This window comes from Amphibalanus amphitrite, unplaced genomic scaffold (assembly GCF_019059575.1).
Source record: "Amphibalanus amphitrite isolate SeventyFive unplaced genomic scaffold, NRLGWU_Aamphi_draft 000045F_arrow, whole genome shotgun sequence".
Taxonomy (NCBI): domain Eukaryota; kingdom Metazoa; phylum Arthropoda; class Thecostraca; order Balanomorpha; family Balanidae; genus Amphibalanus; species Amphibalanus amphitrite.
This window is the reverse complement of record NW_024881541.1, coordinates 415,987-441,568: the sequence shown is the minus strand read 5'-3', so window position 1 is coordinate 441,568 and position 25,582 is coordinate 415,987. Positions and strand designations below refer to the sequence as shown.

The 25,582-nt window shown below is 43.4% G+C and overlaps 1 protein-coding gene across 1 annotated transcript in view; it reads left to right on the top strand.

Moving 5' to 3' along the window:
* Nucleotides 1-1,142: 1,142 nt before the first annotated feature.
* LOC122377469 overlaps nt 1,143-25,582 on the top strand; it is a 50,671-nt gene continuing 26,231 nt past the window's right edge. The window contains exons 1-2 of the mRNA XM_043357524.1: nt 1,143-1,368; nt 20,315-20,385. Coding sequence (XP_043213459.1) covers nt 1,175-1,368; nt 20,315-20,385 — 265 coding nt within the window. The 5' untranslated portion in view covers nt 1,143-1,174. The remainder of the gene's footprint in view (nt 1,369-20,314; nt 20,386-25,582) is intronic.

The window sequence follows — 25,582 nt, the reverse complement described above, 5'->3', positions numbered from 1 at the left end:
CTTGACCTGACCTTGACCTGACCTCGACCTGAAGTTCATCCAGATGTGGTCCATATCACTTATTGAGTGTGCCTATTGAATTCTATGAATAAAATGACCCATAAAACATGTGTCGCACATGCCCTTTTCTATATTTCGTTTTTGGTGACCTGACCTGACCTTGACCTTGACCTTTGCATGATATTGTATGCAACGAATATTGTCTTGGTAGCCTAAGAACACGTTTTGGGCAATCAGTCTCAGTCCATTCTTCGGCAACTACGGTGCAAGGCCGATACTGTAGAAACTTGCATTTTGTACCCTTGACCTGACCTTGACCTGACCTCTGACCTACTTAAGCAAAAAAATGGGCACTTAAGATCCGCCTTGTTGAGAGCTTTCGATTGCCGTTTTCCCCGTCTTTCTACGACCATCGGTTCGGAAGTTAGACAGGGGGGGGGGGCAGAATCTGCCCCCCCCCCCAGCAGGGCGCGTATGGCTGAATAGCCCAGCGGGGCGCGGGATAAGCTTGAAATTGTTATAAGCTCCTGATTACCCCTAAAACCAATTCTCGTCAAAATCCGAGAGATGAGGGTGACTAATTGAAAAAAGACCGGTACGATCTATCGTGGAATGCCCCTGCTGTAAAAAGGCCAGTACAGGCGAGCGTAAACACGCACTAAAACTTGCGTTTGAGTAACTGAAAATGGTATGCCACATCTGGCATGTATGTAAGTACCTTGAGCAAACAACTGCTGCGTGTTATAGCCGTGGCGCTGAGTCGTTTTGCTCGTGCCGCTGTCATTCAGTGACGCTCGGTCGATGACAGGGCTGTGTGAGGTTTGCGCGCGGCGTACACAGAGCTGCTGACGGCTGACGGCTGACGGTGACGGTGACGGTGACGGCTGACGGCCGGTGACGGCTGACGGCTGACGGGCCGGGCCGGGTGCTGCGACGTACGACCGCTGCTGCAGGCAGACTCGGCCCAGAGCGAGTGTGGCGGCGGTCTGCGACGGCCAGTGCTGCCCGACCAGTCAGCAGCGGTCACCAGCAGTCACCAGCAGTCACCATCAGTCACCGTCAGTCACTAGCAGTCACCGTCAGTCACCAGCAGTCACCGTCAGTCACTAGCAGTCGGCAGTCGGCCGACGGCGACAATCCGCCTCTGGCCGGCCGTTTCAGCCCACTCGGAGGTATGGTCGGTGCTGGCAGCTGGTGGCCGGCCGCGCTGCTGGCCGCGCTGCTGGCGCTGGGCCCGGCCCAGCCGGTGCCACAGGCGCCGCCGCCGGCCGCCGGCCCTCCAGCAGCCAACGGCAGCCTCTTCGGCGGAGGCCGGCCCGTCTCGGCGGCCGACCGACTGGACCGGCTCGAGCGAAGGCTCGGCACACTGTGAGTCGGCTGGGCACACTGTGAGTCGTGAGGGCAGTGGCACAATGTGAGACGGCTGGGCACACTGTGAGTCGGCTGGGCACATTGTGAGAGGGCACATTGTGAGAGGGCACATTGTGAGAGGGCACATTGTGAGAGGGCACATTGTGAGAGGGCACATTGTGAGAGGGCACATTGTGAGAGGGCACACTGTGAGTCGGCTGGGCACACTGTGAGTCGGCTGGGCACACCATGAATCGCGAGGGCACATTGTGAGAGGGTACACTGTAAGAGGGCACACTGTGAGAGGGCACACTGTGGGAGGACACAATGTGAGTCGGCTGGTCACAGTGTGAGTCGGGAGGGCACACTGTGAGAGGGCAATTGCTGGTTCAAGGTCACGAATAGAGGTTAGGTCAAGATCGCTGACCTTTGATGACCTTGGTTCACTTTTTTAGTTTTATGTGTGCCTATTGTAGTTTTTGGAGCTGATTTCGAATAAAGCACCCATTTGAACATTTACGAAGCAGTTTTGGTGCCTTCGTAACATGTTACGAAGCTGTTACGCACACACACTCATACTGGGTCGAGGTTGCATGCCTTGGGCGGCGCGGGTCCGGTCCCCCGGAATTGCACAGCTCACTTTCAATCAAGTAATCCCGCAACAATGTTTTCTTTCTCGTCCTGTGAATTATATAAGTGGTGTTTTGCACATACCGTCCTCAATCACTTTCACTGATGGCCGAGCCCAGACTGAAGGTGATTACAGTTCGGAGCCGGAAGCAATGACCATGAACAAAATAATAAACAAGGCTAATAAACAACCAAAAGCCAGTAAGGGCATCTCCAGGTCTCTTAATCGAACTGATTAAGATTACATCCCGGACGAGCCACCAGTGTGAATTTTATATTTTCCTTTGCCAGCTTGGCTTCACGCGTGAAGTGTCTGCTGAGCAGGTCGTTTGTCTAGGAGTATGAAAGTTTATTTTTAGCACCACTTCTAAAGCATTCGTCTCTTTCAGACGTGAACGTTACCAACTACAAAGAATTTGCTTTGCCTTGGAACAGGTATATTACATTACAGGCCACAATAGACATGAGATTAGATTCGAGTAAAGCAAAAGCACAGTTACTAGGCAATAGGCAGACAGGCGCAATGTTACCCGCTACACGCGCAGTGACGAAAACACTTTCGCGTCACTCGGGCACAACAGGTCCTGACTGGACCGGTGTCCCACCGGTACTCACATCGCAGCGTGGCGAGGCAGAGGAGCAGCACTGCTCCTGCCGAGTCGAGTCGGGCGAATGCGAGCGAGAGTCCCCCAGAACGAACCAGCCCCGACCCTGAGCCGCGCGCGAGTTTTTATACCGTCACACGCAGTGTGACGTCAGGACCCGCGCACTTTCACACAATCCGAAGGACCGCGGTAAAACATATACAAATAATGCACCAAAGAGTGTGCTACATATGCTACATGGGTGGTTGTAAGAACCCTTCGTTATCCGCGAACTGAATCATATGCGAAACAAGTGCTAACTCACGAAGCCATAAAACGACAGCGCTACATACAGAATACCAGATATGATAAAGGTCACACTTGATATACCTAAGATCACAATTTTGTTAGCAGTTACAATCATCACAATAAACAATGCGACCCGGTACACCATCAGTGTTTATTGTACCAGAAGGCCCGTATCGTTTATCGTAATGGTACATTGCCATTTTTAAACCTACATAATACAACCGCCAAATGATACAACTTGTATTAGGTATGTTTTCTGTTTAGGATAAACCCGTGAAACCACGTAAGATCCTGAACATTCCGTGACACACACCAGAGACCTAATGCATATCTCACTCTGAAGTACTGTACAACCTGCAGTCTGTAGATGTCGGTCCTGCAATAGGTTATTACGCACGTATCTATCGTTGAATACGTCGTAATCCATTATCAATAGACAATAAATAATATGATCCGTATTCCAGGCAAAAGAATAATAACTGTTGCAATCCAATGCAGTGCTTACGACATAAATACAATAAACTACATATTTTAAACGTCGAAGAAACGCGCACGACACGTGGCGCCAATCATATGTTATACAGTGCTACAAAGATATAAACCTGTTCCGATCCAAGGCCGTGCAATTAATACAATCAACTGCATAATGTTAACGTGGAAGAGAGCGCGCGCGCCGCGCGGCACAGCTGTAGGTGCGACGTGGGCTGTGTCGTCCCACGCTGACCCGGTTTCGCCACCGCTCTTGTCCCGAGGGTCGGGCACTGCTTGTGCGTAGATTGCGACACCTTGCCGGCGCCTCGCCGGTGCGTGCGGGTGGGGAGGTTTCATCACGGCGCCGGCCTCGGCCAAGGCCAGATAGCCTTGGTCCTCGCTGCCGCTGCGTGGTGTTACGAGCCTTGCGCCACCATGGCGGCGACACGGGCCGCGTTCAGCTCGATCGTGCCCTCGGCAGCGCGGGTCGCGCCTCACAGCGACCGTGATTTTCTCACAGTCCCAAATGTTCAAAGTGACTGGTTGCACTGTTCGTAAAAGCTCAAGATAGAGAAAATCACATTTATGTCAATGAACTGTCGTGGACTTGCCGATGCGAAGAAACGTAGGGATGTAATTCATTATATCCGAAATAAGCGGTTCAATGTCGTATTTTTACAAGATACCCACCTCACAGAGAAAACAACAGTATACTTTGATAGCTTGTGGACGGGAAAAGCGTATCATTCGTGCTTATCCTCACGTAGCCGAGGCACAAGCATACTGATGAATAATAACTGTCCTTATACAATTATTGAAGAAAGGAAATCCGAGTGTGGAAACTTCGTTCTCGTAGTATGTAAAATATACAACGAATCATATCTATTCGTTAATATATATGGACCAAATGAAGACAACCCAACTTTCTACTATAAATTGAAAGGCATAATTGAACAATTTGACGTTGAACATACAATTATTGCCGGTGATTTTAATTTTGTAATGTTTCCAAATATTGATTCATTTAATTACGTCAGCGAAAATAATCATCGTGCCAAACAACAATTTCAAGAAATAATATATCAACACAAGTTAATAGATATCTGGCGATACAAATATCCAAATGAACGTAAGTACACATGGCTAAGGAGAAATCCGCTAAAAGCAGGACGTCTCGACATGTTTTTTATTAGTGATGAGATGATAAATTCATCTCTAGACGCCGATATTTTACCAGGATATCGTACTGACCACAACGCGATCTCGCTTTCATTACAAAGCAAACAGAAAAGAGGAAGTGGTTTATGGAAATTCAATATTTCACATTTAGCACGTGACGATTACAAAGAAATAATTAAGGAGTGTATAATACACAATATAAAACAGTACGCAGTGCCCGTGTACGCAAATGACATTTACACTGACTATAAATACTACGATTCGCTACAGTTAATTATAAGCGACAGCTTATTTTACGAAACATTAATAATGATGATAAGAGGCGAAACAGTCAAATATTCAAAAAAGAAAGCTAGAGAGAGACGAATTAAGGAGATCAAGCTAGAGGCTGAAATTGCCAAAGTTGAGTCAAAATGTGTGCATTCAGGCCAAGAAAGTAACATCGATGAATTACAGACATTGAAAAACGAACTAGAGGAGCTTAGGCGACCAATGATCGATGGATTGATTATTCGTTCTAGGGTATCCTGGCACGAAGAAGGAGAACGTAGCACAAAATACTTTTTATCTTTAGAGAAGAGAAATCATGATAAGAAAAATATTCAATATATTCAAGATGGCGATGTCATAATTACCGGCAGCGAAACAATATTAAATAGCTTTTCTGAAATATATCAATGTAAATATAGTGAGAATAGAACAATCACCACACACAAACAATTTGTGGCAAAACATGTTTCAAATAAGCTTAATAATATAGAACAGCTAGAACTAGACGAGGATCTAAGTCTTTCGGAATTAACAAATGCTTTATATTCCATGAAGAAAGGAAAGACGACAGGGTCTAACGGTTTCCCAATCGAATTTTTTCGTTGTTTTTGGCCTGAAATAGGACCATTTTTATGGCGAGCAGTAGGAGAAATGTTCATTAAAAACGAAGGACTTCAAACACATCGTGAGGGTATCATTACACTCATTCCTAAAAAAGGGAAATCATTGCGCCATCATAAAGATTGGCGACCGATTACGCTGCTAAATACCGACTACAAGATTGTATCCACGGCAATGGCGAATAGACTTAAAAAGATAATGATGAAAGTTATTGGTCCGGCTCAAACTGCATACACAGCAGGAAGGTTTATTGGTGAAAACACTCGATTACTTTATGACATAATTCATTGGACGAATACTAATAAACAGCCAGGCATGATACTAGCAGCTGATTTTGAATCCGCTTTTGAGTCAGTCGACTGGAATTATCTTAAAATGGTACTTCACCAAATAAATTGCGGTCCCAACCTAAAAAGAATGATTGATCGCCTGTATTTCAACAACCAAAATAACTCACGTATTATCTTGAATGGGCACTTAGGCAAGAAAATTTATTTGCAAAGAGGTATCCGACAAGGCGATCCAGCATCTGGGTATCTTTTCAACATTGCAGTTTCTCTACTAACCCAACAAATAAATCAATCTATGAACTTTACTGGTGTGAAGATTAGTGAAAATAATGAAATTAGAGTGAGCCAGTATGCCGACGATACCATACTGTTTCTTGATGGTACAGAAAGATCGATATCAGGATCCATTGATGAACTTCATGAATTCGGTAAGCAGTCTGGCTTAAAAATAAACGTAGAAAAAACATCATGTATGCCTATTGGAACAACGGAAGTGAATCAAATAAACACAGATAAAACCATTAAATTTGTCAATAAACTTGTCATTTTAGGTATTCAGATAGAACGCAACCTTTCTCAAATCACAGATAACAACATTCATCTTAAAATGTCGAAAATCAAAAGTGAGTTAGGACAATGGAAACGGAGATATCTGACCCCAATTGGACGGATATGCATTGTTAAGTCATTACTTCTGTCAAAATTAGTTCATTTATTTCTTTCTTTACCCAGTCCGACAGCGCAAAGTAGGGTAGAACTAGAAAGATTATTATTCGATTTTATTTGGGACAGTAGAAAGGACAAGGTAAAAAGATCTAAGCTTGTACAACAGTTTTCGAAGGATGGTTTAAATATGATTGATGTTGATTCTTTTATTAAAAGCATTAAGCTATCATGGCTACATAGGTCATTTACCTCAAACGCTGACTGGACGGTCTTTGCAGCGAAAGAAATACCAGACGCAAGGCTATTATTAATGTATGGTAGTAAGAAACTAAGAATACTACAAGATAAGATTTCAAATGTGTTTTATAAGGACATACTAGATGCGCTGATACAGTTTAATGATACTTACCAGCCTTCAGTCGAAGAAATTCTTTCAGAAAGTATATGGTTTTCTAATTGGACGAAATATAAAACAGAAAGTGTGAAGAGCTGGAATAAGCGTGGCCTTAGGTTTATTAGCGATTTATATAATGCGAACACAGGAAAAATATACTCAAAAGAAGAAATAAAAGATGTCTACGGAATACGAATGACATTCTTATGTTATACATCACTGGTACGCAGTATTCCGTCGGAAATCCAATCGCGAGTCGACAAAACATTCATACAGAAACCAAACATACCATATAAGATTAAGTTAGCTCAAAATCGGAAAATGTTTTCAAAGTGTGCTTATAATGTTCTTGTTAAACAAAAGGCCAAGAAGAACAATGCTGCCAATGAACGTCTTAAAGCAAAATGGATAGGTGAAATTGGTGCTTTTACGGAGGGTAGTTTGCAGGCACTAAACAAGTCGACTATATCGACAACCCTCATCTATCTTCATTTTCGAATAGTCAATAGAATATACGCGACTAACAAATATCTGTATAACATTGGCATCCGCGATAACTTTAAGTGCAGTTTCTGTGAGGTTGATACCGAAACAATCATTCATCTCTTCTGGCATTGCTCTGTTACACAAATATTCATAAAAGAAATACTTTCACATATAAAACAGGAATACAATACCTCAATCAATATCGACCGTCAGAAATGGTTTATGCTGAATGATCTTACAGATTTAGAAGTAACCATAGTGACGCTCAGCAAATTATGTATAAGTAAGGCAAAAACTAACTCCCGGAAACCGTCGTTGGAAGTTATGCTTAACTGTCTAAAATTTGAAGTTTTGAAAGAATACTGCATCGCCAAGTCTCATAATAAGTTAAGTATGTTTGAACAGAAATGGGGCGAGATCGGAAAATTGCTGAATTAACAAAAAAAAAAAGCGATCGTGAACGTCTGGTCCTGGGGTGGCGGGACCCGTGCCGCCCTCGGCAGGTGACCATTTGGCCTGTACCTACACACTTCACACACTCACATTACACACATTAACATAGACACATGTATATACTCATGTGTTTATGTTTCATTGAGGCACATTCTCCGTTAAAAGCGAATCTCTTTGTATTATGTGCTATAGCAGATGTACTCATGATAGCGAGAGCACACACACACAAGCACACAACTCCCCCTATACAGTTACACGCATACCAACATAAACACATCTACATAAATACATGTACAGTCGGGTACTGTCCATCCCCACTCGGGGAACAGTTCCCGCTGAAGATTAGGCCCCCGCCCCTAAGACCCATCCGGGCCAACCCGGGACCGGCCCTCCCTGAAGGGGCCGGTCGGCCGGCCGGGCGGGCGGATCGCCGGCCGTCGGGTGGACGGTTCGCCCGCCCGGTCAGTGGTTAGGGGGCGCCGCCCGACAAGTTGCCGGGCGGTGCGGGCGGGGGCTGGCGGCCCGTCTGGAGCGCCAAACACACACACACACCTACATACACAAACACATACCCACACACACGCACATACACACAAACACACACACGCAAAACTATATCGACTTATTTAGTCCTATTGACGTATTTTATTTACACTTATTACCTAAGTTATTTGTATTTCTGTTTCGTTTGTTTCATTTGTGAAGAGTTGTGTTGTTAAAGCAGCGATTGATGCAACTGTACTGTTGTGTTTGTAAAGGAAAATATACTAACCCTTCAGTGGGACAAAAAAAAAAAAAATGTTACGAAGCTGTCAGTGGTGGCTGACACTTACTATGGATAGCCGGGTTGACGCCTACGGCCCTACTGGTTGACCTGGTCTGGCCTAACAAATAACATGAAACTCGTGATCAGCATTCCGAACAAAAAACTCGGTACCTAATAGCCTCGCTTTACGAAGTTCTAGTAGGTCCTGATTTTTCCGACTTTTGGGCCGCTCTGACCTGACCTGCGAGGTCAACCAATGACCCAGGACCTTAACCCTCGCCTGCACATGGGGGGGGGGGGTGCCACCCCCAGGTAGTTTTTCTGCTCTGTACTGTACTCAACATTTTTGAGGCTAGAAGCCTGATTTTTCGTATAGCTATTTCTCTATCTTTTCTTGATGTCCACTGAAATTTTCAAGTTTCTGTCGTTTTTGGTTTCGGAGATATGACCTTGTTTTTCAGGTCATGTCATGACCCAAATGACAAATTCTCAACATCTTGCGTCGGCTATGGGTCTTGTGAGCTTTTGACACCTTGATTTCGGCCTTTTTTGCCAGTCTTACCTCCCACCTATCATGGAACATGTTGTTCGACGATGTACCTACAGATGTCAAGGTCAGGGTCAAGGTCAACCTAGGTCATCTAAGATGATTGCGTTTTAGGCAAGCTGAATACTTTTCGTGAAATTTCTTTGACTGTATTTTTGGTAAAACCTTCTCATTTCATGATTTCATGTAGGTAATATGGACAATTGGACACATAAACAATCGGTGCACACATCAGTATACACACAGACACACACAGACATACAAACACATATCATTGACTTTGACCTAACTTGACCTGAAATGACCTCAGCAGCAAAACCTGGTCGGATAGTGTGACAAAGAGGTTCTAGCTGGCTTGGCACCAGAAAACGGCATCGTCATCGGTATATGCTAAGCAGCGCACTTTATATCCAACGGTGACCCAAAACAGCAACATTTTTTAGTTTGAACTGACCTGGAAGGTCAGAAACTGGGTATCATTGGATTCGTATCTTCCCAAAGAATCTTTGTGGTCTTTACCGCGAAGCTCTATCTCCAACAGGAACGAAATGGCGCGGGGGGGGGTTGGCAACCCCACCCCTCATGTGCGTTCTAGGATGGGAAAATGGCATGTGCGGGCGAGGGCTAACCCGCGCCCTGGTGGGGGGGGGGCTATTTTTTGCCCCGCCCCCTCCAGACTTCTCGATATATCTCCAGAACCGCAGCGCCGATCGTCACCAAACTTTTAGCGCCCTCCCGGGCATCAATTTTAGACATTGTGACTAAAAATGTTTCAAAAGGCTATGATATGTTAACCGCAAATGACGTCAGAGTGACGTCATGTTCTCCCGTTTTCGACCAAACAAAAAAGGTTTCGCGGGAAGAGCTGTCAGGCCTATAGTTTTACAGATACAGAAAAACGTTTAAAACAAAAGGTGTAGAATTATCAGGGCTACAAAACTGCTATCTCGGAATTCTCATTTTTCAATTTTGACCCACAAAAATAAAAAAAATGAATATAATTGGCAAAAATAAAAAACCGATTTTTGAAGAAAAAAAAAACGGAATATACATATCGTATGTGATAGCCTTTATCGACTTCTATTCACATACTCGTACCAAATTTCAGATCGATACCTTTTTTGGCCAAGTTATAACGAAACAACTGTTCAAAATTGATGAGCTCAAATTTTCAAACTCAATTTTTAGCAATTCTAGACCACGTAGCGCAAAACAAAGACCACCATTAGACTTCAGCCGTGACGAGCTGCATCGAATCAATACCCATTTTATGCAAAATATCAACATCAAAATTTGACCTTGAAGATATGGTGTTGAGTGCTCTCGCGAGGAACATATTGTTATAATATCGGAAAAGGTCATTCATTTGATATATCAAAATTTGACCTTTTTTGACCTCACATTGACCTGATCTCCACCAGGAAGTGACCTTAACCCTCGCCGGCACAGGCCATTTTGCGTCCTTCGACGGCACAAGGGGGGGGGGGGGTGGTACGACCCCCCTCGCGTTTGGCCCCTGATCGAGCTAGAGCGTCGTGGAAAAAATGAGCGTGCTGCCCGTCACGAGAGAAAGCCGATGATACCCAATTTTAAGGTCCTAGGTCATCGGGTGACCTTCCAGGTCAGGTCAATGACCCGAAAACCGGGAAAATCGGGACCTGTTAGAAAGTCGTAAAGTGTGGCTGCTATGTGGTTTTCCGGGGTGCTGATCACGAATATCGTGTTAGTTTTGATCAGAGATGATGTCTTTAAGCATTTAGACCAGGTCGGGTCAGGTCAGGTCAGGTCAACCGGTAGGGGTTGTGACGGATATTCGTAATACGTGTCAACCACCTCTGACAGCTTCGTAACATGTTACGAAGGCACCAAAACTACTTCGTAAATATTCAAATGGTTGCTAAATTCGAATTCAGCTCCAAAAAATAGCCTAGAAACATATAAAACTCGAAAAAGTGAACCGAGGTCACCCGAGGTCACCAAAGGTCAATGACCTGACCTGACATTCAGGTGACCTTGACACCCACTCTAATGTATGGGAGCATTATCAAATCACATGTTTGAACGTTTGAAACCACGAAAAGCTTGCAAACGCGCGGCTAATGCGAGCCGACATACGCCGAATCGCGATTCCGGCCAAACATGGTCTCGGAAAAGAGGTCACAGATCAAAGGTCATTTGGGTCAGGGTCATGAAATTTTCAGGGTAGGTGTAAAATTGATTAATGCGAGGGTACTGAAAGTTTCGTTGCGATCGGCCGCTTTTTACGCGAGTTATTCGCTAAACATCTTAGGAGGGGTTGCATCAACCCCCCTGTGCCGGCAAGGGTTAAGCGTTCCTGATGGTCTTATAAACAACACCATTGAGTTTAAAATAAAAAAAATGGCCATAAAACATGTATCAGACAGCCCTAGTAAAATTGGGTTCATGTGCTGAGCTGACCTTTGGTGACCTGACTTGTGACCTGACCTGGTACTATCAGTGACCTCTAATAGCAACATATGTACTAGCCAACTGACGCCCTATCGCTGATTTTCGATAAAATGCGTTTTTCTCGATGTTATAGCGCATTCCCTAAAAGACCTGTGATCGTCAAACATTTTATCTTTGACCTGACCTGTGACGTCATCGGTGTCCCCGGGGTCAATGAAATTTGATTTTCTTCGACAAATTTGACAGGGCTCTCGAGCGCCGTTTAATTGTTGCGGATCCGTCCAGTAGGTTCGGGGATACGAGGGAGGGGGGGGGCAAACCCCCCCCCCCCCCGCCACCAGGTCGCATTATGAACAGACCCCGGGTTAACATTGGGTATCATTGGCTTACTTTCGTCACGGGCAGCACGCTCGTTTTTTTTCGCGAAGCTCTAGCTTGACCAGTAGCCGAACGTCAAGGGGCTTCCAACGGACCCCTTCCCCTACACGCTGGGTGCTGGCAAAGCACCAATACGGAGGCGAGGGTTACAGTAGATAAGGGTTAAGCGGACCAAATTTAACTCATTTTGCATTGCAACGAAAGTCATGGAACTCTGGCTTCTTCGGACAATGCGTGAAATTGTAATATATCTCAACCCAGACCGTCCTTCTGCCGTATCGGAGCGATATCCCTTTGGCCTCCGTACCTAACGCCACTGACCTCACCTTTGGCCATGTGACCAGAAACCGGCAGCCAGTCTGCGGGGCAGCTCCGGTGGCGTAGCCCACTCCCTTGGAGGTAGACTGTGCTGCAATACCACCATCCGAGTCTATGAACTCAGCCAGATCGACACCATTATTTGAGAAACTCGGCATTTCCAATAGAGTGGCCCTGAAGGCACCAGCCAAGTTACCCCACTGCACTGTAAAAAATATTTAGAACCCAAGGTAGTTGTAGGGTGGCTGGATCTACACCTAGTATCAATATAGTTCTAATATAAGTCGATATTTTAAATAGATGGATAACGTACACCTTGGTTAGAACAGGTTAGAACAAGACTACTAGCCGCACCATTTCAGTACACATTGCATACTTCTCGAAGCATACGAAACAAAATAGCACCTTTCACTGATAAACATAATTAGAACCCAAGGTGGTTGCAGGGTGGCTGGATCTGCACCTAGTATCAATATCGTTCTAATAGGCTGATGCCGTACACCTCGGTTAGAACAGGACTACTAGCCGCACCATTTGAGTATGCAATGCATACTACTCGAAGTATATAAACGCAAAATAACACCTTTCGCGAAAATCGCAATTCGCCGGCGGGTGTTTAGATAGCTTCTGGGGTGTAATCGCGTGTTTCAGTCACACGGCGGTTTTCGCGCCCTTTTCAAACACAGTGATGACGTAACATCGCTTACAGCCAATCAGCGGCCCGGGTCCCGACGCCAGAGGCGTCGGCGAGGTCCCGGCCGGCTGTCAGTTGGCTCTGCAGGTGCGTGCGATGTGGCAGCACTGACGAGCGGTGCCGCCGAATTTGTGTGCTGAGTGCTGACAATGCAAAAATCGAGTGCTACGGTGTTGACAATGCGAGTGTATCAGTGTAGAGTAGCCGCCCCCGCCCGCGGCTCGCAGGACACACGGTAGCATGCCCACCTGCGGCCGGCTGCTCTTCTTTTCCGGTGTCGCATGTACGGCGCGGTTCAAGACCTGGCAGGCTGGCACCCCCGCGACTTCTCGCCAATTACCGTAGACACTCCGTCGCTTAGTAGCGACGCCAGGCGTGAAGGCCAGCCAGCCACCTATGGACTGACGGTGACACAAGACCCGCACGTCTACACAGCTGAGACTGAAGCAGGGGCTGTCACGGCAAACGTGCTGACACACACATGTGTGTTCACTGTTCAATATTGATTTTCCGCGAAAGTGAAGGATCTGCTGTACTTCCTCCAGAAGTGTGTCATTGGCATCGACGAAGGGACGAATAACTTCTGGAAAGGTACTGACCTTCCTATCAACCAGGGTTGTATACGACTCAAATTTTTGGTGAGTCGATTCAGATGAGAGTTTCCTAAAACTGAATCGACTCGACTCATGATTCCAAACACTTAAATTGAAATGATTCGATTCAACTCTTGACTCAAACATGACAAGAAATATATGAATCAATTCGACTCATGATTCAAGCATATTTTCAGTTTAGCGATTCGATTCAACTCATGACTCAAGGGTTCTGTTAAATAATTTGAATCGACTCATGACTCAATTCTGACTCAACTCATTGGACAGACTCATCAAATTATTCAACATAAAATGTTTGTGCAAACCCAAGAAATACAGGTAGTCGTAAAGCAGGCGTCACACTTATTTCCGCAACCATGGAGAGGCGTTGTACCCAGAGATGCTTTCTAATCAACCCAAACCAAACCAAACCTAATCAAACCTGACCTAACCTAACACAACCTTGACCTACAACCTAAAACCTACCACCTAAAACCTAAAACCTAAAACCTAACCTACAGCGCCTCTCCTTTGTTGCAAAAAGAAGTGTGACGCTTGCTTTACTAGGTAGTGAAATACATTCATGGGTGCATACTGCATATGTAATTCCTGACAACTAGTGAACTATATACATGTAGATATTTTAAAAAAGTTAGCATTAATCATTTTATTTATGTATGAAATAAAAATAAAGAAAAACATGTTGCTATTATTATTGAAACCACATAACACACTTTGCATACCTATAATGTAAATAAAAATGTCAGCAGCAAATCGATAGGTACCTAACTTGAACTACGTGCCAGCTGCAAGCCAGCACAGTATTGATTTCTAAATAAGAATGCAAATATGAAGCCTTTAATATATGACAAATATGAAGCCAAATATAAGGCTAATTAGAATCACAAAATGCAAAGAAAAAACATTTTGTTCATGCCCTGTTGCCTTGTGGCCTTGAGAATTTACCAGGACAAGGTTTAGGGCATAGGTAATCCAATAATGTAGTGTGATCCACTTCTTAAAGGTATAAACACATGACGTCAATTATCTTAACCTTAGCTTGTCCTAACTAATTTAACTCAAAATAAACAAACCAATTTTTATTAAATTTAGCAGAAAAATACAACACCAAGCCTAAAAATGGACGTTTACGTTTATTATAAATAACAAAGTTAAATAAAACGTCACTTTCCAGTTGATTTTCGTTATGGTAGCGTTTTTTTAGCTATGGTAGCGCCGCTACGATTTTTTGCTTTTCCTTTACGTTTGAGATATGGCAGCAAATATGATTGTCGACAGAAATTGCTAATAACTTACAAATATTACTCTTATCTATTCAAGCTCGAGAAATATTTCTACACGTTAATGACGTCATACAATTTTAATTTGAAACCAAATCATGTTATATTTTTTCTTAACCTTTATCATTTTATAATTTTCTTGCTAAAAAGATCAAGTTCTCATATCGTTTTAAATCTGTTCTTATTCATTTATCAGCTTGAATGAAATAAAAACTTCATTTTTCATCTTGTTTACGAATAGTTATTTGCGACGTCATGCGCGACCACGAATTAGCAATTGTGAACCATCGGAAAAGAAAAAATGTGAGGGTTATTGATGCCTGATTGTCTTTCTAGACAACTTTGATAGACAATTATTTAAGGTTTTATTTCAATTGTAAACTGGTATCTATCTCATACTTGTTAGTGTCCCTTACTAGCACTCACGAAGCCAACCCAATGTGAGTATTTCAGTAACAGTCCACAGATGTAGTGATTGCATATAGGTATAAATACAGGCTGAGGCAATTGCAATGCTGACTTGCCAAAGTTGAATATTATAGGTAGCTGATGCCAGCCAAAACATAAAAGGTGCTCACTACTTCACTAGCAGTTTCATGACCTAGAAATAAGTTTATCTTACCTGGTGGCTGGAGCAGACTGACAAGTTACCTTGAATCGATTCAAAATGTGACTCGCGTTACCTTGAATCGACTCAAACTCTGACTCAAATGGCCTATACATATGTGAATCAACTCGACTCATGATTCATTAAGCTTTCAAATTATTTGATTCGACTCAACTCATGACTCGCAGAAAAACGACTGATTCTTGAGTCGATTCATGATTCAACTCTGAGTCGTATACAACCCTGCTATCAACAAAACAGCAGCTGACCTGTCCAGGCGTGCTGCCCAGCAGAGCGGAGGGTGGAGGCCTGTAACCGCAGGCTTTTCACCACTTAGAATGCTGACATGTGACGTTAGGTGCAACTTTCTGAAGCGTTGTTCTGCAGACGCCAGACGTTGAGGTTGCGTGATCTTTGTGGCCAATCACAGTATAACTGGCAGTTCTGCGGTCGTTTTTGTCTTACTCGGCGAAGATATTTGCATTTAATTGCAAGTGTTTCAGAGTGCATGACTGCTGGGGCATTCCACGATAGATCGACCAAAGCCGTACACCCTCATATTTTATTTTTTGCTTAAAATTGGTCTAATGGGTTGTGATGGGCGGGGAAGCCAGCTGTGCCAAGGATTTTTTTCTTCGAACAACGGTTTCCGAGATATAGCCTCAGGCAATTCCTGGAGGTCACGCTGCAACCCTATGTTTGGCGGCTTATAACTCAGAAACTATTGGTATTCTATGGTAAAAACTTTATATGGTTCAACTCGCAATCAACCAACAAACGTTTTGGCTATCTCCGATTTTCGATTTTTGAAAATTTTGATCACGTGACATCTTGACCTTTTTTTCGAAGAGTGACCTTGATATTTTCCCAACTGAAAGTCGCAATTATGTCTGATGACGATTAAAGCCTTATCAATTGTCATTCATATGCGCAAATAAAAAAAGTGGCTATCGCCCTGCGTTGACCTCAGGTCAGGTCATTTTTATGACCTGTCCATTATTACGAGCGGGAGCGACGCGAGATCTCGAGAATAAAACAAGATAGCGACAAGCGGTAAACGGTACAGGATTCACACGGATAAGGTCTACAATTTTTACGGAGGTCATTTTCAGGTTAGGTCAAAGATGACATCACAGGGGTAAAAAGGAAGTCAAAATAGTTTTGGCTGTACCTTTTGATCTAATAAAGAAAGAGACGTGGAACAGGCACCATTGTGTTTGCTTTCGCCTAGCGCCAGTTCGTTTTGAATTTCAATACCGATGACCTAAGATCAGGTCAATTTCTTGACCACCCCATTATAAGTCAATTGGGGAGAAATCAGCTCCCTTGTTTTTACACTAAAACGCGTCGGAATTGCCTAATATACCATGAGTGACTTCATATACGACTAATTTTGACTACCTTGAGACCTTTTTTGCTCTTGGTCAACTGTGACGTTGCTCTTGGGTCATGTGACGTCATTAAAGGTCACCAAATGTTTTTTTTTTGCTAATAACTCCTTACAGGTTTGAGATACAGCCGTGCGGATAGGCTCATTGTGTTCAGCTCGTCAAGGCCCATCGAATGATATATGATGACCTTAAGGTCACGTGACCTAAGGTCAACTTTTGACCTTGACCTCTCGAGGTCAACATACACATGTTTCGATGCGGATCGACGAGAGGATCACGATGGTGCTATTAGTTTGTTCCTAGCTGGGATACTTTGAAAGTTATTCGAGAAAAACTTCATATATGTGTAGTGCCGCCATTTAGACATTCTTTTTACCCCTGTGACGTCATCTTTGACCTGACCTGAAAATGACCTGAGTAAAAATTGTAGACCTTATCCATGTGTACTTTGTGCCGTTTACCACTTGTCGCTATCTTGCTTTGTTCTCGAGATCTCGCTGTCGCTCCCGCTCGTAATAATGGGAAGGTCATAAAAATGACCTGACCTGAGGTCAACGCAGGCCGAAAGCCACTTTTTTTATTATCGCATATGAATGACAATTGATAAGGCTTTAATCGTCATCAGACAAAATTGCGACTTTCAGTTGGGATAATATCAAGGTCACTCTTCGAAAAAAGGTCAAGATGTCACGTGATCAAAATTTTCAAAAATCGAAAATCCGAGATAGCCAAAACGTTTGCTGGTTGATCGCGAGTTGAACCATATAAAGTTTTTACCATAGAAAACCAATAGTTTCTGAGTTATAAGCCGCCAAACATAGGGTTGCAGTGTGACCTCCAGGAACTGCCCGAGGCTATATCTCGGAAACCGTTGTTCGAAGAAAAAAATCCTTGCCACAGCTGGGTTCCCCGCCAATCACAACCCATGAGACCAATTTTAAGCAAAAAATAAAATATGAGGGTGTAAATTTTATTCATTTTTGGTCGATCTATCGTGGAATGCCCCTGCTGTTGTTTTTATATAATACATACACGTGCTGTAATAAAGGTTTTGTTTTACCACACATGAGCGTATTTCTGAGGTGTTCGCTGACCTGATGGTGTGTTAAAGGGGTACTTCCGGTGGCTCTGCAGAAAGTATCTGTTTTGTTTAGTACCATATAGGGGAAAGTGACCTAATAACGCACTGCTCCTATTTACGCACGAGCGCAAGGAAATCATCGCTAGATGTCACTACAGCTTGCTTATAATCAGCTGACTGCGCTGCGCCAAAGCGTCTGCCTTTTCTGCACCACGTGCAAGTCGATACGGTAAGTTTGGCTTATATCTGTTGTAATGAAGCATCTTTCTGTGAAAAGTCGATGCGACTAAATGGTCAAAAAAATGCCCCAACTAATAAGCAGTGTTCGATATATCCCGAGTTTAGGAAGATTGAATACGAGGGCAGACTTCCCATCTGTGAGTCATTAGGATCAAAAATGTTTGCTGTTCATGTTTCTCAAGGTCATTTTTACCCAGGATGCGTCAGCTTTGTGATATGGAGAATAAAGGAAGAGTGTGCGTGATTAGGAACCGTGTTCTCAAAAACGCACAGTGGCGCGTTCTTAAAGGCGCACAGTCTCCATAAGTCTCCAATCTGAGGTGCGTACAATGGATATCAGATTCGAATTCAGTCCCTACCTACATAAAAACACAGGCAAACCAACCAACCAACCAACAAACAAATAGATAAATGACGGAAAGGCGCCGAGGTTATCGGAGGTCACTGAACTGATCTCGAAATTGGTTCAATTTCTTTTTTATCAGAAAAATGTAGGGACCACGCCTCCTTTGCCTGACTTGATGGTACCTTGGGTACTTTTTTCTTTTTACCCTTCTGAAAACTCCCACACCCTGTTTCGGAAAGCCATGTCCGTCGTTCGTGACCCTGCCAGTGCCCCCCACCCTCCCCCGTATACGCAACACGAGGTTCACATTTCTTTGCTAAAGCGCTCTTTTTCCACATTGGACCGGGCCGGGAATGGAATAGGTGATAATTTTCGAGAAGAGTCGTGAAGAGTTTCGCACCGGCATAAGCAAGCTTGTCAGTTCAGACGGATCAGTAACAAATCGACTGTGAAATTATAAGCATGGATGCATGGATTCTAACAAAGTACGACACCAAAGACTGAACAAGACAAACATGCCTCGTTGAGTGAGTTTAGACGTTAATGACTGAACTTGCAATGAAAAGTTGATATTTTAGTGCACGCTGTATCGCTGCATACACATTGAAAAATGTGCGTAATTAAGGGCTCTTGCTCTTGCTGTGCGTTTTTAGGAAGCCTGTTCCCAATAAGGCACAAATGCAGACCTTTTTTAAAACAGTCGTCATAGCCATACTAAAATCCCATCATAGTTCCGTCTCTGGGATTATAGAGACAATTGATTGCCCAACATACTGGCGTGATTACACCCCTATCGGCGCAGCCATTTGGCCGCAATTGCGATTGGAACCTTACGTGTGCGTTATTGGGTCACTCTCCCCGACGAAGGGACGAATAACTTCTGGAAAGGTACTGACCTTCCTATCAACAAAACAGCAGCTGACCTGTCCAGGCGTGCTGCCCAGCAGAGCGGAGGGTGGAGGCCTGTAACCGCAGGCTTTTCACCACTTAGAATGCTGACATGTGACGTTAGGTGCAACTTTCTGAAGCGTTGTTCTGCAGACGCCAGACGTTGAGGTTGCGTGATCTTTGTGGCCAATCATGCAGTATAACTGGCAGTTCTGCGGTCGTTTTTGTCTTACTCGGCGAAGATATTTGCATTTAATTGCAAGTGTTTCAGAGTGCATGACTGCTGTTGTTTTTATATAATACATACACGTGCTGTAATAAAGGTTTTGTTTTTCCACACATGAGCGTATTTCTGAGGTGTTCGCTGACCTGATGGTGTGTTAAAGGGGTACTTCCGGTGGCTCTGCAGAAAGTATCTTTTTTGTTTAGTACCATATAGGGAGTGGTTTTTGACAGCAACCCTATACGATACTAATTTAAGTACGAATTGGGGTGTGAATCAACACTGAATTTACACCCCAGGGTGTAAAATTACCGCCAGAGCCTGACATCATAGGGTGTACCGAGGGTGTTTAAAAAGTATTCATATGGAGGCAGGCTGGTAAAGCAGCCTATGTGGTGTTTTTTTAGCATGATATAGGTAGTGGTTTTTGACATCTAGAAAACCTTGCATAGGGTACTGAATATTTTTTACAGTGTGGTCCCAGCTATACTCGTATAGCCCCGCATTAAAGGTAGGAACAGTTTTATCTATAAAACTGCCACGATTATAAACAAAAGCATACGAATGTTCATATGGATGTCAAACTCTTCAACATATGATACTACAATATCGAATTTTGTTTACAAACATGTAATCCATGTGATACAACTAGTACAATGAAACCACAGTTTGGTGGCCAAGTCATTGCATTTCCTATATTCCGTCCCCTTTGCGTGTTAGTGCGTCAATATTTGTGTATTTTATTGCGTTTGGTGTGCCTATTTGCATGAATATGAACTTTTTATGGAAACTTTTTTTTTGTTTTCAGGGAAGAAAGTGTGGTTAAGCTCGCGAATAGAATGCGAGTCGTAACGGGCAATCTTCAAAACATCCTACAAAGTAAGTTGTGCCTTCTGGCATTGAGTTCGGTACAAATCGACGAGTGCTGCTGCTCGGTGGCACCATCAGGTTTGAACCCGCACCCCGTTGGGCTATTTTCGGAAACTGCCACCTGTTAACCCGCGCCCTGGTGGGGTCTGTTTATAACGCGACCTGGTGGGGGGGGGGGGCTATTTCCCCCCCCCCTCGTATCTCCAAAACTACTGGACGGATCCGCAAAATTCAAACGGCGTTCGAAAGGCCTGTCAAATTTGTCAAAGGAAACCAAATTTCATTGACCTCGGGGTCACCGATGACGTCATAGGTCAGGTCAAAGATGAAATGTTTCACCGTTCACGGGTCTTCTAGGGAATGCGCTATAACACCGAGGAAAACGCATTTTGTCGAGAATCAGCGATAGGGCGTCAGTTGCCTAGTAGATATGTTGCTATTAGAGGTCACTGACAATACCAGGTCAGGTCACAGGTCAGGTCACCAAGGGTCACAGGTCAGGTCACATGAGCCCAACTTTACTAAGGTTGTGTGATGCATGTTTTATGGCCAATTTTTCATTTCCAACTCAATGGTGTTGGTTATAAGACTATCAGGTACGGCTTAGGTTACTTTCTGGTGAAGGTCAGGTCAACGTCAGGTCAAGGTCAGGCCAAAAAAGGTCGAATTTTAAAGTTGATAGTTTTGCATAAAATGGGTATTGATTCGATGCAGCTCGTCACGGAGAGTCTGATGGTGGTCTTTGTTTTGCGCTACGGCGTCTAGAATTGCTAGAAATTGAGTTTGAAAATTTGACGTCATCAATTTTGAACAGTTTTTTCGCTATAACTTCGCCAAAAAAAGAGATATCAATCTAAAATTTAGTATGTGGATGGAAGGCGGTAAGGACTATCACATGTATTCCGGTTATTGCGAAATTCAAAAAACTCTTTGGATTTTTCGACTATTATATGCAAAAAATCTATTTTTTGATTTTTGGGGGTCTAAATCAATAAATTTCAAAAATCCGAGACAGCAGTTTTGTAGCCCTGTCAATTCTACAGTTTTTATGTCTTCATCATTTTTCTGTATTTGCAAAGCTATAGGCCTGACAGCTCTTCCCGCGAAACCCTTTTTTGGGTCGAAAACGGCAGAACATGACGTCACTCTGACGTCATTTCCGGCCAACCTATCATAGCTTTTGGGAAAAAGTTTTGGTCACAATGTGTAAAATTGATGTCCGGGAGGGTACTGAAAGTTTGGTGACGATCGGCGCAGCGGTTCTGGAGATATATTGAAAAGTCTGGAGGGGGGGCAAAAAATAGCCCCCCCACCAGGTCGCGGGTTAACCCGCGCATGACTGGGGGGGGCTCTACAGAGCTCCCTCCCGTTTTTCGGCAATATCTTCTAAACCGTTTGACGGATCAACACGACACTTGCAGTACCTTCAGCGGCATCAATTTGACACCTTATGTTAAAATATCAACTTTCTGGCTACCGTTGTTTGGCCGGAACTGACGTCAGATTGACGTCATGTCGCCGATTTTGATGCAAAATATTTAATTACCGCAAACGCTCTCAAAAGCTCAGTTTTAAAGCTAGATCCAACTACTTTGCATAAATGGACTACAAATTCACGTAGCAATCAAACGGCTATCTCGAGTTCTCGAAATTCTGAAAATTTTAAAATATGTATTTACAATTACATTTTTTATTTTTTTTTCAACACGTTTTTGATTTTTCGCAAAAACCGGAATATATGTGATAGAACACACACTGATGAACTACACTAGCTAGTTTTCGCCAAATATCTTTAAAAAACAGCTAAGTTATTTGCATTATTGTCAAAATTTTACAATAATACATTTTTCCAAAACCATTTTTCAATGCGTTTTTGACATTGCACGGCAATATGAATGGCACCATCGTGTTCCTGAGCTCAAACTGCATCTGATAAGAACTTTTTTTGTTGAAAAAATTTATTTTCAAAATTTGACCTTTTCTGACCTGAGAGTGACCTGACCTCGGGTAAATTCAGCTGAAAATGACCTGAAATAACACAGATGATATTGTTTTCGAAATCTACGAGTAAAATGGACCATAAAACATGCGTCACTTGACCGATACATGATAGACAAATTTCGTGACCTAGGATGACCTGGCCTTGACCTGAAAAATTCCAAGCAAAAGTTCGGTACCCTCAGGGTATCTAAGGCATATATCAAGGAGCGCTTAAACCAAAAATGAGCCTGATCGGACTTGTCTGCCGGCGGTCAGAGCCTAAATTGTGAACAAGCAAAAATGTTGATAATTTTTACTTTGACCTGACCTGGGACATCATCGGTGACCTCGAGGTTAATGGAAATTAGATTCGCTCGACATTTTTTTCCCAGGGCTATCAGACGCCGTTTGAATTTTGACGATCGGACCAGTAGTTTCGGAGATAGGAGGGGGGGGGGGTTCTGGAGAGCCCCCAGTCACTCACGTTATAGGGAATACCCCAGTCATGCGCGGGTTAAGGGAGGGGGGGGGGGAAGGGGGGGGGGTGAACACCTTCCCCCTCTAACTCGGCTCCTGGGCCACGTAGCGACACGCGATAAGTGGGATTCGGAAGAGCGTCAAAATAATGACTGAAATACATCGTTATGTTTTAGGTCAGATCAACAAAGGTCACAGGTAAAATGTTGTCTATTTCAACATTTTTTTTCGAAGAAGAAAATGCGACGAGACATTTCTCTGGATCCAACAGAGCTACAGCGCCGTAGAAAAGTGCATTCGATAGCCCTCTTAACGCTCTTTCTGGATTTAGCTCTCATATTTGAGTTAAGATCAACTGTTTAGCCTCCAGATGGCAAAAACTTGAAAAATAGCTGTTTTAGCGACAAAAAAAAATCGGCAATAACTTTTGACTAAAAAAAAACAAACTTATATTGTCAGCATTGTGTTCCTCTCTTTAATTTCATCATTGAATTTGAATCTCGTAAAATTTTGAATTCTGGCCTGAAAAAGTCCAATTTAACATTTAACCCGCGCCCCAGTGGCGGTCTCAGCCAACTTCGCCCTAGTGGGGGGGGGGGGGGGCATATGTTACCACCCACCTCTAGCTCAAAAACTAAGAGGGCTAGAAAGACGCGGTAAAAAGCAGTCGATAGCTCTCAATGCGTACGTTTGAAAGTATTTCAGTCATTTTTCATCTTAGAGCAATATTGGGGTCACCAGAGGTCATCAAAGGTCAAAATTTGCCAATTGTCATTATATTTTTCAGAAAACATGCCGTTATCTCAGGAACTATGGTAGCTAGAAAAACGCATGGAACAGCAATCGATAGTTTTTGAAATCTTCTTTTGATAAGGTTTTAACAAAATTGACCTCAGGTCAACGGTTTAGCCTCCAGAGGGCAAAAACTCCAAAAATAGCTGTTTTCACGAAAAATGTTTTTCGACAATAACTTTCGACTACAAAAAGCCACGACATTTCTATTGCCAGAATCGTGTTCCTCTCCCCGAGACGCGTCGAATGAACTATAATTTGACCTTAAAAGGTCAACTTGAAAATTTGATCTCAGGTCAAGTTCATGACCTGACTGGAAAAGGTCATGTTGCATATCAGTCGATGCGTCTCAACAAGACAAACACAATGAGACCATCCCCAGCGTCCTATCTCTTTCCAATCGCGAGTTATTGGCAAAAGCTGTTTGTAGCCTCAAATGACCTCGGAAGACCTTTCTAGAGGCTATCAGCAAAAATGACACCTAGGTCATCACGGGTGGTCCAAATCATTGTGATTCTGAAATATTTGGACTGTTCCTATGCGTACACACCACACACGGATCTAGAGGCATTTTCATTTTTCTCCATTGACTTGTAATGGAAAGGTCACGCCACTGACCTGACCTTAGGTCACGGATATAAAAAATCCGAGATATACAAATTGTAGGCGCCCATAACAGCACGCAATCCACCAAGTTTAAAAGCTTTCTGACAAACACTGCAGGCTGGACATGATTGCAAACTTTTTTAGGCCTGGTCAGTTAACTTGACCTGGTGACCTGACCTGACATGACCTGGGGTCAAAATTTTCACACATTGTCCAAAATTGATGTACCAAAAGCTACCCCAAGCGGCGCGGCGCTACGCGCCGCGGTTTTTTATTTACACGCAAAAACGCGACAGTGTGGTAACATATGCCCCCCCCCCCACTGGGGCGAAGGTTAACCTCAGGTCAAGGTCATGGAAAAGATCAAGATGTATATCCGCGGCTTTGCATTGCTGAGCTAAACGCATCCAAGATGTTATCATCACTAACTAGCTTGTTTTTATAGAAAGTTACTCGCATTGTCCAAAAACTGTTGGAGACGTTTCATGACCCGAGATGACCTCAGAGCTATAACGAGGGGTCACAATTACAATTTTCGGATTCAGTGTGTCAAAACGGCGGCTGTATTTGTATTTGTATTTCATTTAAAGAGCACTCCACAGCAGCAGGGGCTTTTCTGGCTCCGCGTCACAATGTCACATGCATGGTTGGTACGAAAGGTAAGATAATTCACTCATACTTAAAATTACAGGTGCAACGTTCTTGGTAAAGATTGTTCAGGACACCAGCTTTGTTTATTTTTATTGGTAGCTTTCGGAAGACATTCGTCTTCCTTCATCAGCCTGTCTAAAGCACTAAAATTACCTATAAAAGACCAACGCAGAAATCAAAATGCTTCTGTTAACCTAAAAACCTCAAAAGTCAAAACATCATTCGTTGAATTTAACCCGCGCCCCACTGGGGGGGCTATTTATAGCCCCCCTCCCGTTTTTCTGCAATAACTTCCAAACCGCTTGACGTATCGACGCCAAACCTTTAGTACCTTCAGCTGCATCAATTTGACACCTTGTGTCAAAATTTGAACTTCGTACCTACAATAGTTCGGCCGGAAATGACGTCAGAGTGACGTCATGTTCGGCCGATTTCGACGCAAAACATTGAACCACGGCAATCGCTTCCAAGAGCTCAGTTTTTAAACTAGATCCAATTTCTTTGCATGGGAGGACTCAGAATAGACTGCGCTTTCAAACTGCTATCTCGGATTTTCGAAATTTTGAAAATTTCGAAAATTTTATATAATGAAATTCAAAACTTATATTTTTACATTTTTATTCAATTTTTTTTGGACTTTTCGAAAAAAACCGGAATATATGTGATATAACGTATTATTATGACTAACCCTAGCAAGTTT